This window comes from Juglans regia, chromosome 3 (genome assembly GCF_001411555.2).
Source record: "Juglans regia cultivar Chandler chromosome 3, Walnut 2.0, whole genome shotgun sequence".
Taxonomy (NCBI): domain Eukaryota; kingdom Viridiplantae; phylum Streptophyta; class Magnoliopsida; order Fagales; family Juglandaceae; genus Juglans; species Juglans regia.
In genome coordinates, this window is record NC_049903.1 from 7,311,893 (window position 1) to 7,329,201 (window position 17,309).

At 37.0% G+C, this 17,309-nt stretch overlaps 2 protein-coding genes across 3 annotated transcripts; both read right to left on the minus strand.

Moving 5' to 3' along the window:
- Positions 1-1,034: 1,034 nt before the first annotated feature.
- On the minus strand, positions 1,035-3,259 carry LOC109003592. Of its 2 annotated transcripts, none has more exons than XM_018981795.2 (3): positions 3,133-3,259; positions 2,285-2,578; positions 1,035-1,380 (listed from the first exon to the last, which is right to left on the minus strand). In XM_018981795.2, the coding sequence occupies exon 2, from the start codon at positions 2,576-2,578 to the stop codon at positions 2,309-2,311; it is 270 nt and encodes an 89-aa protein (XP_018837340.1). In that variant the 5' UTR covers positions 3,133-3,259; the 3' UTR covers positions 1,035-1,380; positions 2,285-2,308. The 2 variants fall into 2 exon arrangements, with proteins under 2 accessions (XP_018837340.1, XP_018837341.1); XM_018981796.2 differs by having other exon boundaries at positions 2,285-2,581.
- A 10,134-nt stretch (positions 3,260-13,393) lies between these two features.
- On the minus strand, positions 13,394-15,154 carry LOC109003578 (UPF0481 protein At3g47200-like). Its single transcript, XM_018981777.2, has one exon. It carries the CDS (start codon positions 15,088-15,090, stop codon positions 13,630-13,632), a length of 1,461 nt encoding a protein of 486 aa, XP_018837322.2. The 5' UTR covers positions 15,091-15,154; the 3' UTR covers positions 13,394-13,629.
- Positions 15,155-17,309: the final 2,155 nt, after the last annotated feature.

Sequence of the window (17,309 nt, forward strand, 5' to 3'; positions counted from 1 at the left end):
AGTTCTACTCTTTCAAAACCCGCGATTTTAATGCATTTTTTTTGAACTTTTTAACCATAACTCAAACTGAGCTCTGGATTGATGAAACATTAGACTCTGCAAGTCCACAAAATGCTCTGACCTCGAGGATTCGAAGGTTGGAGTATAAAAATTTCCCTCTTTTAGAGGAACATTATTAGATCTTTTGGAGTATAAAAATAATACCATACTCTCTTACTATGATAAAATATTATTTTATTGAAATTATTTACATAAATATTAATTTATAATAAACAGTGTCATGTCTTGTCATAATGAAAGTAGCACATGTATTTATTCTGCCAATCTTTAATATTTATTCTCCATTTTTTTTAATAATTAAACCACATTTTGATGACTTAATCGAGAGCATTCTATATTTGAAAATTTTGAAAAACACTATAGATACAAAAAAATCGCACACAAAAATAGCACACAATGATATGACAGTGTGCCACGTCTTTCCCGCATCTCTTTTTTTTCTTTCTTTTTTCTCCTCTCCCATGCATGGCAAGCTCATGGTATTGCCATGAGCTCCCATTCCCCTGCCGGCTAGTGCCGCTTGGATTGCTGGCAACTTTTGCTAGCCTTGAGGTGGTCCCCGACCACCATGGCGGGCACAGCGAGGGTAGAGACAAAGAGGTAAAGGGGAAGGAGAGGAGGGGAGGGGAGATGCACGGAGAGGAGGAGAAAAATAAAAAGAAAAAAAAAGGGGAGGGGGGGGAAGAGATATGTGAGTGTGTCACATCAATACACGAAATCCCTCTAGATCTGTAGCAGCCCTCTTTTCAAGGAATGACAGATTCTTTCAACGTCAACAAGAAGTTTTTGCCGCCAAGATCATAAACGAAAGCGCACTATATATGATACAATTTACAAACGGCATAACCACACTCCCCATGGGGTGAATTCGGAGAATTCGACTCTGATGAGTTTCACATCATTCAAAAAATAAAAAAGGCATAGCCAAGCACCGATAGAAAAGGCTATGCACCGATAGAAAAGAATGACAACAATTCCACACACAAACATGCCTGAATAAGGCCCTTGAATTTGGCAAAATATATGAAAGCTTCCGACTGGAAGTAGATACAGGTGTTGATCAAATGTAGTAACAATAGAAGCGACAAGATATTATTAGTTCATCACGAGGACTAGGCAATCAAAGCAAATAGACATTCATTTCAACAATAAAACTGAAGTAATAGATGTAAGATAGACAACGTTAATGTGGATTGGATTTTATTGTATCACTTAATGCTGCCAAGTGAGAAGACAGAATCTCTCTGTTAACAATTTCCACATACCAAAACCAAATAAACAGTATGCATTTCAATTGTCTCCCAATCAGCGATTAGGAACCTGCAAATAGAAGAAACAAAAGCTATGAGCCTCATAAATTGTTAAAAAAAAACTGAAACTGAACATTAACTAAAGAACAGCAAGAAAATAATTCTTTCAGCAGCAGTATAACAGTAGAGGCTATGAAGAAACCAAGTTCGTTGGCTATTTGATCATAATGACTACCAGATGCATATTTTCTATTTGATTACGATCATACACCTCTTAGGACTTATTTGCTTAGATATGCACGTACCAATCTAGACTTTTGAACAGATTCTTGTTACAAAAAGAGTGGCATGATAGATGTTTCATGATTAGAGAAAAATGTATCACAATCCTAACAATCATCATCCCACCAAAAAAAAAAAAAAAAAATCATCCCTGAGAAATTAAAGATACTCAATGAAATTCTTCAAAACCTCACAGATTCAACGTGTACAAACTAAAAAACCACCATTCAGAAAAAAGAGAGAATTATCAAAGATTACATCACCTGACATGCACTAGTCAAATGTCATGTAATTTCATCAATAATATCTGATAATAAAAGCAGCCACCCATAACAATTCTCTTCCAAACATTGGGTGAACACGTGTAGAAGCAAAACCATCCCACAAATCTATAAGATTACAAAACCATTACCATGCCTGCATCAATCAAACTTCTAGACATCATAGACCTATAAAAACAACTCAACGCAGAAAATAGAACCCATCAATTAAAAATGAAACAATAAAAAATAATTATTAATTCAAACACATTCATCCAACAGATATTGAAAAATTATCCAATCTAACAAAGCTGCAGCGTAATCCAGCAAAGCCACAAATCAATCAAGAAGAAAACAAACAAAACTTGGATCAATCAAAAACCACAATTATCTATGAGCAAAAAGCCCACAATTACTCATTTGAGCACACACCTGCAATAACCGAGTGACTGATCATCAGTGGCCATGCTCTTTGGCATGCTGCTGGTGCTCAAGGTGGCGGCGTTCCTCAGGGAGTGCAACCAGGTAGGAAAAGATCATCCCGCCAAAGCAGACATGGTAGAGTGGGTCAATGGAGCTGGTTTGGATGTACTTGGCATGGTAGTTGTCCAGCCCTCTCTGTATTGCACTCTTCACATAGTTGATGGAAAGCATCGGCTTCACATGGTTGGGCAGTTCCTTTACCTTCAGCCCTTTGATCTCATTGTAGAAGTTCCTCAGTGCCATCTGCTATACAGGGACCGTAAATAACCTTACTTTCTGCTGAGAAAAACTTTAAGCCGGCAAAGATTTTCCATAGAAAAAGGGGGAAAAGGAACTATTTTCCGCAACAAGAAAACGTAGGCTCCATCGGATTCAATTACGAAATTCTCACATAAATCATAAAATTGCCTGGGGCATTTTCCGTGCAAACCTTCATTTATAATCCCACTTTCCCGCAAATAAATAAACATGCCAAGCAAAAGAAAGAAACTTCATATTTCCCGGAAGATGTATTCCGGGAAAACCATGCTCTTTTATTATCCTTCCTAAAGATAATGTTCCTATCTTTTATTTTGCTCTCCACATTTTATCAGTAACCAAACGGAAGGAAGAATGAATGAATATCATTATTAGAGAAGTTCAATCAGCTAATCGATGCCTCGCACAAACCCTAACGCAGTGCAATGCTTGTTTTATCAACGAAGGAAAAAAAATCCGTTCAAAATGGGAATCGAGAAGAAGATCGTTATTAGCGATTAGATCAAAGTGAAAACTGGGAAGAAAAGCAAGAGACTTACTTGGAGTGGCTGTTGTGTGATCGGGATCTTTGGAAAAGAGGGAAGGACGGCTTCACTTTCTCAACTCGACGGAGCAAGTGATCAAACTCAGAGCGATTCTAAATCGTGCACTGCACTGGCTGATTCCATCCAACGGTCTATATTTGCCTACGTATCTAAGATTTCTGTATATGAAATCTCTAGAATAGCCTTGCCTCCGGTTCCTTAGGAACTCCCCGGATTGAAAATTTCTATTCGTCAATTTTGTCAATCGGACCGTTTGCTATCAGTTCGGTCCATTCTATCCGATTCGATCTATGAATATTTTTTTATTATATAAATATTATTAATGAAATTAAGTTATCTCTTTAATATTTTATATATAGTTAATAAATATTAAAAAATTTTATTATATATATAGTCAATAGTGATCTATTTGATGAAAATTACATAATTAACTTATACAATTATTATATAAAATAATATTATATATAACATTTAAAAATATATATATATATATATTTGGTTGGTCTCGGTCCGGTCTGGTCCTCTTACAGCCCTACTTAGATTGAATGAGAAGCCTGGCCTAGTTTGGTAGTTTCCTAATCCTAGACTTCCGGTTTGATGCTATTAATCTACGAGAAATTATTTGTATAAACTCTAAATAGATAAGTTCCACATAATCTTTTGTAAAAAAAAATAGATTTCATATTAAAAAAATATAAAAATAATTATTCTTTATTAGTGAGACTCATTTTTTTATGAAATTTATCTATTTAAAACTTATACCTAATATTACTCATATCTTATTACTATTTGTTCGAAGGTTAAACTAATAACTTCAATTTTAATAATTTCATCTCGCACATGTGATTTTTGAGAAAAAAAAAAGGGAAGAAGAAGAAGAGGAGAACTTATTTTCCTTATCTTGTGATTTAACTTTCATATTAATTTATTATTTTTTGTATTAATTTTGTGTTATAGTTTTTTCGTAACTTATTTCTCTTTATATTTGTAAAGAAAAAATTTATTTATCATCAGCCTCTCAATATTTATTGAGTGGTATTAAATGATAGATTCACAAATAAAATATAATAAATAGTCTCTAATAATTTAATACCATATCATAGAATGATAAGAGAACGATGATAAAATAAATTATGAGTAACATTACTCATACGTAAATAATTTGGTGCATATACCTAAGCGTGTGATGAAAAATAAAGAGTTCATTATAAATAAGGAAATGTTTTAGTCACGAAGAGATCTTACAAAAATAAATCCATAAATTGACGTGGTATGTGAAGAAAAGTTTGAACTTGTGTTCTGTAACGGCTATTTTGCACTGAGATGGACATAGATTATCTACGGAGGTTGCTAACAAACATCATGAGAGCGAAAGAAATATGAGATTGTAGAACTTTCTTGTGTATTCTAATTAGAATAATAAATCTGTACATGCAATATTTATATATACAACCAAGTTGTACAACAAAAAATAATATCTACAATTAACCACGTGCCAAATACATTTATAACATTTTCCCTCGAGATGGAGAGTGAAGACCAAGCACTCCCATCTTGGGAAGAGAAAAAAATTGAGAGAAACCAAGTGGCTTGGTTAAAAGATCGGCTAGCCGGTTTTGTGAGGAGACATAAAGGGTCCTGATAGTGTCATTCAACAATTTCTCATGCACAGAATGACAATCTATTACAAAATAAAACTGTTGTTTTTGAATGAGATATAGAAAAGCCATGCAAAAGCTGTAAGAGCCAAGTTAATTTGCAACGTGTCATAGCCATAGCTCTATATTTTGCCTCAACAGATGATCTTGAGATTGTGTTTTGCTTCTTGGAATGCCAAGACACAAGAGAAGATCCAAAGAACATACAAAAATCAATCACTGATTTTCGAGTATCATGACAGTTTGCCCAATCAGCATCACAAAATACCTTAAGTTATAGATCAAAATGTGTAGAAAAAATAAAACTTTGAGCTGGTGTACCCTTGAGGTATCTAAGCATGACTCGATATGCAACAACTAAATGGGAATCTCGAGGACAATCCATAAACTAACTAAGAATATGAACTAAAAGAGTCAAATCAAGTCGAGTAATGGTAAGGTATAAAAATCTTCCTACAAGCCTTCTACACACAATCTGTCAACAGAGTGCCTTGATCCTTAGTGAGTTGTAGCTTTTGATCTGTAGGAAATTTGGTTGGTTTGGCTACCAAAAGACCAGCATCAACAATGATTTCAAGTGCATATTTTTGCTAGCAGAGAGCAACTCCATGAGCAACAATTTCAATGCCAAGAAAGTATCTAAGACTAAGGGAGCCAAGGTCCTAAAGAAAATAAGGATTTATGGAATCCTCTTGCTGAGATATCGAAGAGAACGAGGCTTAACCTTGCTGAGATAGCAAGGTCCAGTTTGTTTCTTATTGTATATTATATATATAGATTACTAAACTTTTTTTTATTGACTTATAAATCCCATAAACATTAATATTTAATATTACAAACATTTTTTTTAAAGAAGAGGATGAGACTCTAATTTTATTGAAAAAATCCTTACTTATAGCAGAAGAATACCTTATATAAAAAGAGTAAGGCGGTTACAACATCTGAAAATCCAAAACCAAGCTCTTTAGAAAAAAGAAAACTAGTACTAGAAACGAAACAAAAATGAAGATATAAGAAGATACTAAGAATGTCAAAATTAATGCCGGAAGTTGGCAATACTTGCCCGGTCCAAAGAAAAATGTCCAACTATATGTTTGGAAAGTTCAAAAATAGAAAAGAAACTTACAGTGTTGCCCAAAGCTCCATGATTAGTGAGACTATTTGCTAAAGTATTCACTTTCTCTGTAAACATGAGTAATGCTAAAAGAAAAAAAAAAATTGATTGAAATGTAAGATATCATCCCAAAGATCAACATATTTCCAAGGGGGGATGTGAATTCTTATTAAATCAATTCACAAGAGGAGGACCACCAATGAGTGGCATTAAGTTTCCAACTGTGACAGATTGTGTTTGTGTAGTCAAAGATAGTAGTGAAATGTTGCCAAACCTTTTTGGAAAGCTTATAATCGGAGAAGACATGATCAGAAATATCACCTTACCCATTCGTGCAGTTATTGCATTTAGAAGCCATATGGATCCTACAATGTTAGATCATGTCATCAAAAAGAATGTCATTGAACCATAACTTTCAAAGAAAAACAAAAATATTAACAGGGAGGGCTTTATTCCAATGAAGGGGGCAAAAGAAAACGTAAGATAGTGCTCTCCAAGGAAATTCCAGGCAAATTTGGAGCAGAAGATTTCATCTTTGTTATGCTTCCAAATACGAATATGAGGGCTTTTTTTCTTTTCTTCTTCTTCTTTTTTTTTTTTTTTTTTTTTTTTTGTGTATAGGGAAGAGATTGACCTCATTGATAAGGGACTGGCGACCGAGGTTGTGGATCAAATTAAGGTTCCAACTATTTTGAGAACAAACATCTTTGATTTGTAAAGAGGGGTTAGAAATAATAAAACCTTTTTAGATAAGGAACCATTGCCTGCGCAATTTTCATGCGAGAAATTAATAGAGTCATCATCAATATTCCATTGACTCTCGTTGTGAGTGATTTGCAAATGGCTTTCCAGGAGCAAGAGTGGTAGGCTTTGGCTAAAATAAGATCCAAGGAGGGACCATCATTCATGTATTTTTTGTAAAGAAAGGGAGCCCAATGAGAGTTCGAGTTAACGAATCTCCAAACCAATTTACAGTGAAAAGCATCAACAATGTCATGTAAATTTATAATACCAAGACCACCTTCCGATAAAGAGTGACATATATGATTCCAAGAAATCCAATCTTTCTTATTGTTACTATCAATGTCAGCCCAAAAGAAATTTGCAAAGGCTTTGTGAATGGAATCAATGACTTTTTTACAAGAGTTGAGGACCGAAAGGATATGAATAGAAATAGATGAGATAATGGATTTGATTAAGGTAAGTTTTTTGCCTATAGAAAGTAGGCAACCCTTCCAGCCATTTGTCTTTTAACGAATCTTGAGAATGATAGAATCATAAACGGGTGAAGGAATTTTTCCATAGGAAAGGGGAGCGCAAAGGTAAGTGGTAAGGAGTTTCTTTCATTATTTCCGGTAGCAGAAGCAATAATGTGTCTTCTGGATGTGATGACTTCGTTATGAACTAGGAAGACACTTTTGGAATGGTTGATCTTTTGATTAGAGGAGTCTTCATAAGTAGTAAAGAATTCCATAAGGGTGGAAAGACTGTTTTTAGAACCATTGGTGAAAACCAAAAGGTCGTCCGCAAAAAGGATATGAGAAATGGGAGTGTAACCCCTAGGGACTGCATAAGGAGCGACATGACCTTCGGTCATAAGATGGTGAAGACCTCTACCCAAGGGTTCTTCACTAAGAATAAAAAGAAGAATGGATAATGGGTCCCATTGTCTAAGACCTCTACTAGAAGTGAAATAACTCGAGTGAGTATCATTTAAGCAAACAGAGAAGGTATGGTAAGATTAAAAAAAAAATGAAATAAAGAGACAATACATTCATTAAAACCAAAGGAATGAAGTACAAGAGAGAGGTAAGTCCAGTTGACCCTGTCAAAGGCTTTAGCCATGTCAACTTTGAGCATAACATTATTACCTCTGATGTTTCTAGCAAGACTATAAGTTAGTTCTTGAACCAAATAAATACTATCAACAATGACTTTCCCTTTGACAAAAGCACCAATTGGTGGGCCAAAATAAGCTTGGGTAAGAAGGTGGCAAGATGAGAAACCAAAATTCTAGAAAAAAAAAAATCTTATAAGACACTTGGGAAAGGCTTATGGGTCTAAAATCAGAGAAAGTGGAGGGATGTCTTTCTTAGTGATTAAACAAATGAAAGTGTATTTCAAGGAAGGAGGCAAAGGCTCACCTCTGAAAAGAGCAATAATCGCTTCAAAGAGGTCTAGATGGATAATAGACCAATAAGAGGTGTAAAAAGAAGAAAAGAGGCCATTCGGATCCGGAGTTGAGTCTAAAGAGATGCTATAGATAGATTGCTTTACTTCTTCTAATGAAGGAGGTTTGAGCATCAAAGTGTTATCATCATCAGAAACCAAGTTAGGAATTAAATCAGACAAAGAGATGGAAGAGTGAGTCAAAGAAACAGTTAAGTGATTGTTAAAGAAAGCCACAACAACTGAGTGGATAATCTTATGCTTAGAGGAGAAAGAACCATCAGGGAGAGTAAGGGAGGTAATAGAAGTCTTTCTCCTCTTTTGAGCAATCATTTGATGGAAGAAATTGGTGTTTTTGTCACCCTCACATAACCATTTAATTCTAGATTTTTGCTTGTAAAAGATTTATTCTTGGAGCAGTTTATCATTGTACTCTTTTTCTAAATTTTGCAAAATGACTAGATCAAAGTTAAGAGCAAAGTTTTGTAAAGGGAGTTCAACAGCTTGTATTTTATCGCATAAATCAGCAAGGTTTTGAAAAAAATTACCAAAAATCAAGCGATTCTATTAAGGCATATTTCAAAACTGTCTCAACAAAGGTAAGCTCAACCAATGCTCCATCCATGTCTCATAACAGAATGCCCTGATTGTATGCATTGGATGATTCCAGAAGAATTTTGTTGCAACAGAAATATATGAATGATCTGAGTAGTCTATAAATATTAGTGTGATATTGAACATTGGTATGTAGAAAAATAGGAATATAGAAACTTGTAGAAAATGTCTTGAATAAAAATATTGTCTATGAGACATTTCGTAGAACACTTGGTATCTCTTTATGGTACAAGAGCATTAAAGGACTAACATCCACCTTCTTCCTCCCTCTTACAAATCATGGAACCCGATAAGGCCAACCCCATCGTAAATCCCACCGTCATTAATTCGGCCGCTCACTTCATCACTCAAAAACTCTCCATTGACAATTATCTATTGTGAAAAGTTCAAATCCTCCCATTTCTCAAAGGTCACAACTATTTGGTTATGTTGATGGTTTTATCCCCACTCCCCTTTTAGCCATTGATGGTGAACCCAACCCAAAATACACAAAATGGATTTTACAAAATCAACTAATCATCTCTGCCATCAACTCTTCTCTTACCGATATTGTTCTTTCTCAAGGCCTTGATTGCCACACATCACGAGAAGTTTGGTCCACTTTGCATAACATGTTCTCGGCTCAAACCTTAACCCACATCATGGAAACACAGTTTCAACTAGCCACTCCCAAGAAGGATTTAGAAAATATTACCCAATATTTTCACCGTGCAAAGTCCTTAGCTGCCTCTCTCCCCCTCCAAATTTATCACTTACCCTCTTGCTGGTTTAGGAACTGACTACGAGCCCCTTGTCACCTCCATTACCACTCGACTCGATCCTCTGTCCTCTTCTCAAGTCTACAGCTATTTACTTAATCATGAGTCTAGACTTGCTCACCAGATCAATTCCCTCCTTTCAGGTAGCGCCCTTCCACAAATTCAAACTCATACAACAATCACCCGCTCTAATTTTACATCCTCAAGTCGAAACCATAGTCGTGGTCCTAGTCTTGGTCTTGGTTGTGTCCCTCCCACAAATTTCAATTTCTTTTCTCAGCACTCTACTACCAGACTCGTGTGCCAAGTTTGTCACAAACCTGGTCATATTGCTTTATCCTATTATCACCGATTTAATGAGTCTTACCAATCACCTCCACCCTCCTCCTTTATTGCGCATTACACATCCCTTCCATCCTCTTCTTCCAATCATAATTCCTAGTTCCCTGACACAGCAGCCACAAATCACTTCACAGTAGATTTCTCTAACCTCAATTTAGACTCTGCTCCGTATCATGGAACGAACCATGTCAACATTGGTGATAGCTCTTCTTTTCCTATCTCAAACACTGGCACTGCTCATATTTACACTTCCAATGGCAATTTTCTTTTTCGTAAACTTTTACATGTTCCTCAAATTATTCGTAATCTCTTATATGTTCGTCAGTTTTGTTTAAATAATTTTGTTTATTTTGAATTTCACTTTTTTGGTTTTTTCGTGAAGGATCTACACACTCAAAAGGTGCTCCTCCAAGGACCCATTAGGAATGGCCTCTACGAGCTTCCCACTGATGTTGAGTCTACACACTCGGCTGCTGCTTTTATTGGTAAACATACTTCTTTCAATATTTGGCACTCCCGTCTTGGTCACCCCTCACCACTTCCTTCATTATCCGTAATTTTTAGCTCCCACTTACAACCAACTCTGCGCTCACTTCATGCTTCACTCTTGCTCAAGCCAAGGCTCACGCTCTTCCTCATCCACCTACGCCTTCTAGCTCAACTAAAACTTTTCAATTACTCTTTTTTGATGTCTGGGGACCAATGCCTGTGTTGTCCACCTCTAGTCATAAATTTTATCTTTCTATTGTAGATGATTTCACAAAATATATTTGATTTTTCCCACTTCATGCAAAATCTGATGTATCCATTGTTTTTTTAGCCTTTTTATGTTATGTTAGTAACTCTTTTTCTTCAAATGTCATCTCCATTCAAATTGCCTGGGGTGGCGAATTTCGTCCCCTACCCTCCAAACTTAAATCCTTTGGCATCACACATCGTATCACTTGTCCTTACTCACATGCTCAAACTGGCAGTGTCGAAAGACGCATTGCCATATTGTTGAAACCGAACTTCCTATTCTATCTCATGCCTTAATTCTCGCAAAATATTGGACTAATGCTTTCAAAACTATTGCTTTTCTCATCAATCGAATGCCCACATCAATGCTCCAAAATATTTCACTATTTCAAACCCTTTTTGGTCATCTCCTTGACTACTCCTTTTTACGCATTTTTGGCTCGGAATGTTTGCCTAATCTACGACCATTTAATCATCAGAAAATGGAATTCCAATCCAAATTATGTGTTTTCATAGGATATACTCCTAATCACAAAGGATATAATTGCCTCCACATACCTACTGGCCAGACCTATATTTCTCAGAATGTTCGATTTAATGAGGCTCATTTTCCATTCATGACTTTGTCCAGTTCGTTACCACCACTGGGTTCCCATCCCTCGTTCACTCGATCCCCTGATAACTCAGTCCCCATTATTCCTGTTGGGCCCATCTCCTCAACGTCTGAGCCCGTGTCACACATCTCATTCTTATGTATCCCTTAGGCCCACTTCAATCTTCCTCACCTTCTCAACTACCTGAGCCCCCCTCCCCATAACATAATCCCAATTCCTTATTCATTGTGCCGTCTTCCTCTTCCTCACAACATAACCCTAATTCCTCCCAATCAACCAGTGTACCCTCCTCACCTCCCTCTTTTCAGCCTATCGCATCTCACCCAATGATAACTCGATCGAAGTCACAGATTCACCGGCCTCTCCACAGCTTCAATGGCACTGATCCATGGCCTCCCCCCAAACCATCCATCTCCCTCACTCTCTCGGAGTCATCTTCGGTTCCAAAGGAACCCTCCTCCTATACCGAAGCCTCTAAATACCAGGAATGGTGTGATGCCACGACTGTTGAGTTCCAAGCTCTGCTTCTAAACAATACTTGGGACCTTGTCCCTGCTTCATCCACTCTCAACGTCTTAGGATCCAAATGGGTCCTTAAGACAAAACGACACGTTGATGGGTCACTTGAGCGCCACAAGGGATTTCATCAGCAAGCTGGGCTCAATTACAAAGAGAGTTTTAGTCTTGTTGTGAAACCAGCCACCATCCGCCTTCTCATTTCCATTGCAATGCAAAATCGATGGCCTCTTCACCAACTCGACATTCAAAATGCCTTCCTACACAAGGCCTTGGAAGAGGACGTCTACATGCAACAATCCACTGGGTTTGTAAACTCTGACTTCCCTACTCACATTTGTAAATTGCGCAAGTCTATTTATGATTTGAAACAAGCTCTAGGGCTTAGTTTTCTAAGCTGAGTACTAAGTTAATTGTTAGCATTAGGGTTTCACAATTCCAAATTAGATTCATCACTTTTTATCTATTCTACTCCCAGTGCTTCAGTCTTTATCTTGATTTATGTGGATGATATTGTTGTGACTGGGTCTCATTCGATTCTTATTATTGATTTTATTAATGCTCTTAGATCATCCTTCCCTGTTAAAGATCTTGGTGCTTTGCATTATTTTCTAAGAATAGAAGTGCTTTGTACTGCCATTGGTTTATTCATGTCCCAAACATGATATATCTCTGATCTGTTATCCCGCACTAACATGCACCAATCAAAACTAGTGTCCACGACTATGTCTGCCTCAGTCAAACTTATTGCTCTTGACGGCATTTCCTTTGAAGATCCACAATTCTACCGTAGTGTTGTCGGCAGTCTTCAATACCTTGCTTTTACTCGACCCAATCATTTCATTTGTTGTCAAAAAAGTGTATCAATTCATGCATTGTCCACGTCTTCCTCATTGGCAAGCTGTCAAGAGGATTCTCTGTTATCTTCGTCTGACTACCAATTTTGGATTACATTTCTCCTCCTCTTCCTCTCTTGCACTCACTACCTTCTCTGATGCTGATTTGGCTAGCTGCCCGAATGATAAAAAATCTACTGGTGGTTTTTGTGCCTATTTTGAAACCCATCTTGTGTCGTGGGGCTCTAAGAAGCAATCCACTATTGCAAAGTCCTCTACTGAGGCCGAATATAAAGCCATAGCAAATACTGCTTGTGAATTAATTTGGTTACAATCTCTACTCAAGGAACTTGGTATCTTCCTTACTAATCCACCTACACTATGGTGTGATAATATTGGAGCTACATACTTGTCAGTTAATCCTATTTTATATTCTCGAACTAAACACGTTGAGCTTGATTATCGTTTTGTGCGAGATCATGTGGCTGTCAAAACCCTTCAAGTCTCCTTCGTGCCAAGCAAGGACCAGCTAGCTAATATTCTCACTTAGCCCCTTTCCACTGCCATGTTTTTTACTTTACGATCAAGCCTCACTATCTTACTAGTGCCGCTTGCATCAAGAGGGGTTATTAAGGCATATTTCAAAACTACCTCAGCAAAGGCTGGACACAGCTCACCAACGGATTCTGACAATATTCTCTCAAGCTCAACCAAGGCTCCATCCACGTCTCATATATAATAGAATGCATTAACGGTATGCATTGGATGATTCCAGAAGAATTTTGTTGTAACAGAAATATATGAATGATCTGAGTAGCCTATAAATATTAGTGTGATATTGAACATTGGTATGTAGAAAAAGAGGAATATAGAAACCTGTAGAAATTGCCTTGAATAAAAATACTAAATGTGAGACAATTTGGTAGAACACTTGGTGTCTCTTTAGATTCCAATCTTTTAAAGCATTAACTTCAAACGTTTTGTTTAAGCCATAGATCGGATGGCAAAGCTGATTCCAATTAGAAGAAACAAAGTCTAGAACAAAACATTATTTGAGGGTCCTGCTAGCTAGGTTGCTGGTTACGCCATGGTTACGCCAAGGATTCATTTCCTCCGGCCGATCAGCAAGGTTTATTTGGTACCAAAGAAAGGAAGCAACAAGAAGTCTATCAGATGCGAGAGGAAGTTGACTTCTTTCAAGGCATCCCGGGCGCCTGCAACTCCGGAGGCAGTCTGAATCAGGGTGAGATAAACAGCAAAAACTGCACCCAGAGTTGAGATCCCTACCACCCAGCTGCTGAAGTAGTGCCGCACCAATCCTGCTCTCGCTTTCCCATAAGGAGAACCGAAGAAAGAGTTGGCGTCATCCACCACCATGAATAGATATGACTCATCTGCATCCATATCAATCTCCTTGCAGATATTGTTTACAAGTTTCGCAACCTCTTTGTTGCTGCCCAGAGAATGGTGAAGAACTTCATCACAATGGAGAAATCCCACGTCCTTGGCCGAGTTAATGAGTCCGTCGAAGAAAAACAAGTACGTTGTGACGTCTGGATGGCAACTGTGGTGGCATTTCTCGAATGCCACCATGTTGCGAAACACAGTGCCCTTATAATCGTCGATGTAAAGAGGAGGGATCTTCAGCACACTTTCCTCGTATGTTATGTCAAGTGGCTTGAGATGTTTTGCTCTCTGAACTTTGACGCCCGCTTCTTTTAGCTCTGTTATTGAACGGATCATGTTGGGTTGTTTCCCTCTTGCCAGTTCGATCGGGAGAGTGCTAGAGCGGAAAAGATCAAGCAAGTGCCTTGCTTCGAAGACTACTTCAGTTGCAGTACTGCTCTTTGGAGGTGGTGCTTCCCAACCTCTTTGCAATAAAGGATTAAAGAAGTGAAGTGCAAGCTGTTGCAAAGATGGCGCTAATCCAGCAGGAGTGCTGCTTGTCATTTCAAATAATTTAGTCAGAACAAAGAATGGGAGCTGGTTTTCAAGCATGATCAGATCGCGACGAAGAGCGGGCAACATCCATCTTTTGATGAAAGGTATTGGGTGTCCACGTAGCTTGTGCTGCCATGCCTCTCTCAACAGCTCAACAACGAAGCAGCCATCAATAACCATCGTCTTGACAAATTCCTCACTTCCTAGTTTGATTTCTTCCCCATAGCAGATTCGAGCTTCTTCCTCCAGTTTCCCCATGGCAACCTTCATAAGCTCAAACTCAAGTACTTCATTCTCGCGGCTTCGATCAAAGAGGCGGCGAACAAATTTCTGTTTGAGCTCTTCCGAGTCTTGCAGCCGCTCTACTCGATGATGGTATGGACCGATGGAGACGATGTTGGGTTCATAAGCCTTTCTTTCCACCCGACGCATATTAGCTGGGACCTTGTAAATGCAGACAGAGCTTCTTTCTTCTGGAACATCAGCTTCAAACACCTCTTCCAGTACTGAAGCTCTAGACTTTGAGTATGGCCTTCGTTGGAAAGCACCTGGAATTGGATCTCTTGAATAATTAGCAGTTCTTTGAAGGAATTTTCTGCTGTTTATTTCCTGCAACAGCAGCCTAATTGTGAGCTTACCATTGATCCCCATAAGCAAATGAGTGGGGGAGAAATACGTTGGGTGGAAGATTGATTTTTTTGTTTTGTTTTTCTGAATAGATAGATCTTAAAATTAAACCTCAAAGGTATAAATCGAGCACAGAGTCAATGTTGAATGTTAGAGTCTTTTTTTAGAGTATAGTGATCAGAGGGACTTAATTAAGAACGTTCGTTCTTAACTACCACCTAACCCATCTGATCTGGCTTTTGTTGATCTTCTATATATATAATATAATGTTATTCTAACGGGTGTGATCACCAAACGGTGTACTCCTTGGAATGACATTCTCTAACATGGTGACGGTTCCCATGAGGGGTGATGTTAAAGGAAGTGTCAAGAGACACAACCTTTTGATTTAGTCAAAAGGTTGTGTCACTTCTTAAGGATGTGACTTTTGGGTTACCATTAGTTTATCAATGGTTGTACCCTTTGGCAATAAGATGTGTCACTCCTTAATGTTGTGACCTTTGGGTTACCATTGGCTAACCAATGGATGTGCCCTTTACCAACCGGTGCATGATGGCCTATAAATAGGGGTCATTGGTGCACAAACAAATGCACTCAATTTCCTTTGTTCATCACTAACTTGTGGGATAAATACCCTCACGGGAGTGTCACCATATTATCGTAATTCCGCTTCTATTTGTTGTTTAATTTCTCTACATATAATACTTCAACTTCATCAATCAATTATTGTATTTTGTTTTTATTCGTAGTTTACACATCAACTTCATTGTTTTTTCTCCAGAGCTTTCTTCTTCCGAAATCTAAAAAATCTTTATGGATTGTTGACTTGAATTATATATATATATTCTGCTAATTGTTTGGGTGATGAATGCGAACTTATCATCAGTTTACATGCGCGTAACTGCAATAGAACATGAGATCAAGTCGTGCATGCAGAATTTCTCCTTTAAAAAAAAGACTTTTGACTACTCTTTCACAATTTCCTTTTTTTTTAAAAAAAAAAAAAGTTGGGACCACATGTCTAAAAGTAATCCCTCTTCAAATTTTATTCATAAAACTCTCACTTATGACTGAGAAAAATCATGTTTATAACAAGCACTTAGTTACAAAACCAAAACCACATCCTTATACTCTATTATAAAATCAAAACCAAAACAAAAATTAAGCAAATCTAATACGAGGAAGTCCTATTTTTTCCGTCTTGAAAATTCCTTTTAACAAGTGAGGGAGTAAAGATAAATCCTCCCATATTATGCTATTACCGTCGCAACCCATCCGAGCCAAAAAAATCTACAAAGGCATTACTTTGTCTATACACATGAGAGATAGAGTAGTTCAAAGTACTCTTTCACTTGTGGATAAGAAAAGAGCAAAAATAATACAATAATTCAAAAAGGAAAAACGAAAAAAAAGAAAAGAACAGAAGCAAAGTAGCCCTTTTTAACTACAGGTTTTATTTTTTACGTTCATGATAGCTTTACTGATTAAAGTTACGTTTTATTTTAAGATCAACAGGTGGTTAATTCTACAATAAATGCAATGCATGATTACGTTTTTCCTGCAAGTGAAACAAGAAGGATTGTATTACTAATAATTTGTTTATGGTACTGATAGATCTGGTTCTTGGATTCCACCAGCCTGGACGAACACTTTTTATATAATTTTAGCATTATTTTATCAAAAAAAAAAACTCGGTTGATCATTAGGTGAAGTCAAGGTTGCTCATGCCATGTGAAACGTGGTAATTAACAAACTACCAATCGTGTTCATGTTGACTTCGGGCAACACCGACTACAACTAATTGCAGGCCCGTTGATTAATGTTAGGAAGAACTGTTTGCCAGGTGGATATTAATTTTTATGCCTAGTAATTAATTCAGCAGAGTCATAGCCAGCCAGCAAGCGAAAGAGGAGCAATTAATATTGGATAGGTAGGTGAGATGAGTTGAGTTGAGTTGAATTGAGTTAAAATGAGATGAGATTAGATGATTTTATATGAAAATTAAAAATTGAATAAATTATTGTTAGAATTTTTTTTAATATTATTATTATTTAAAAATTTAAAAAAAATTAAATTATTTATTATTTTTTTATATAAAAATTTATAAAAATTATAATAATAAAATAAATTGAAATGAAAAGAATTGAAATAATTTTAATATCTTAGAGATGTGAAAAGATTTCGTCAAGTCGTACAGTTGTGCGTCATGCGAACATACGTAAGCGTTTTCAAAGGTCATACGT

What these genes read in the sequence shown, in the direction of transcription:
- LOC109003592 (XM_018981795.2), bottom strand. Translation starts at nt 2,578, where the DNA reads ATGGCACTGAGGAACTTCTACAATGAGATCAAAGGGCTGAAGGTAAAG.
- LOC109003578 (XM_018981777.2), bottom strand. Translation starts at nt 15,090, where the DNA reads ATGGGGATCAATGGTAAGCTCACAATTAGGCTGCTGTTGCAGGAAATA.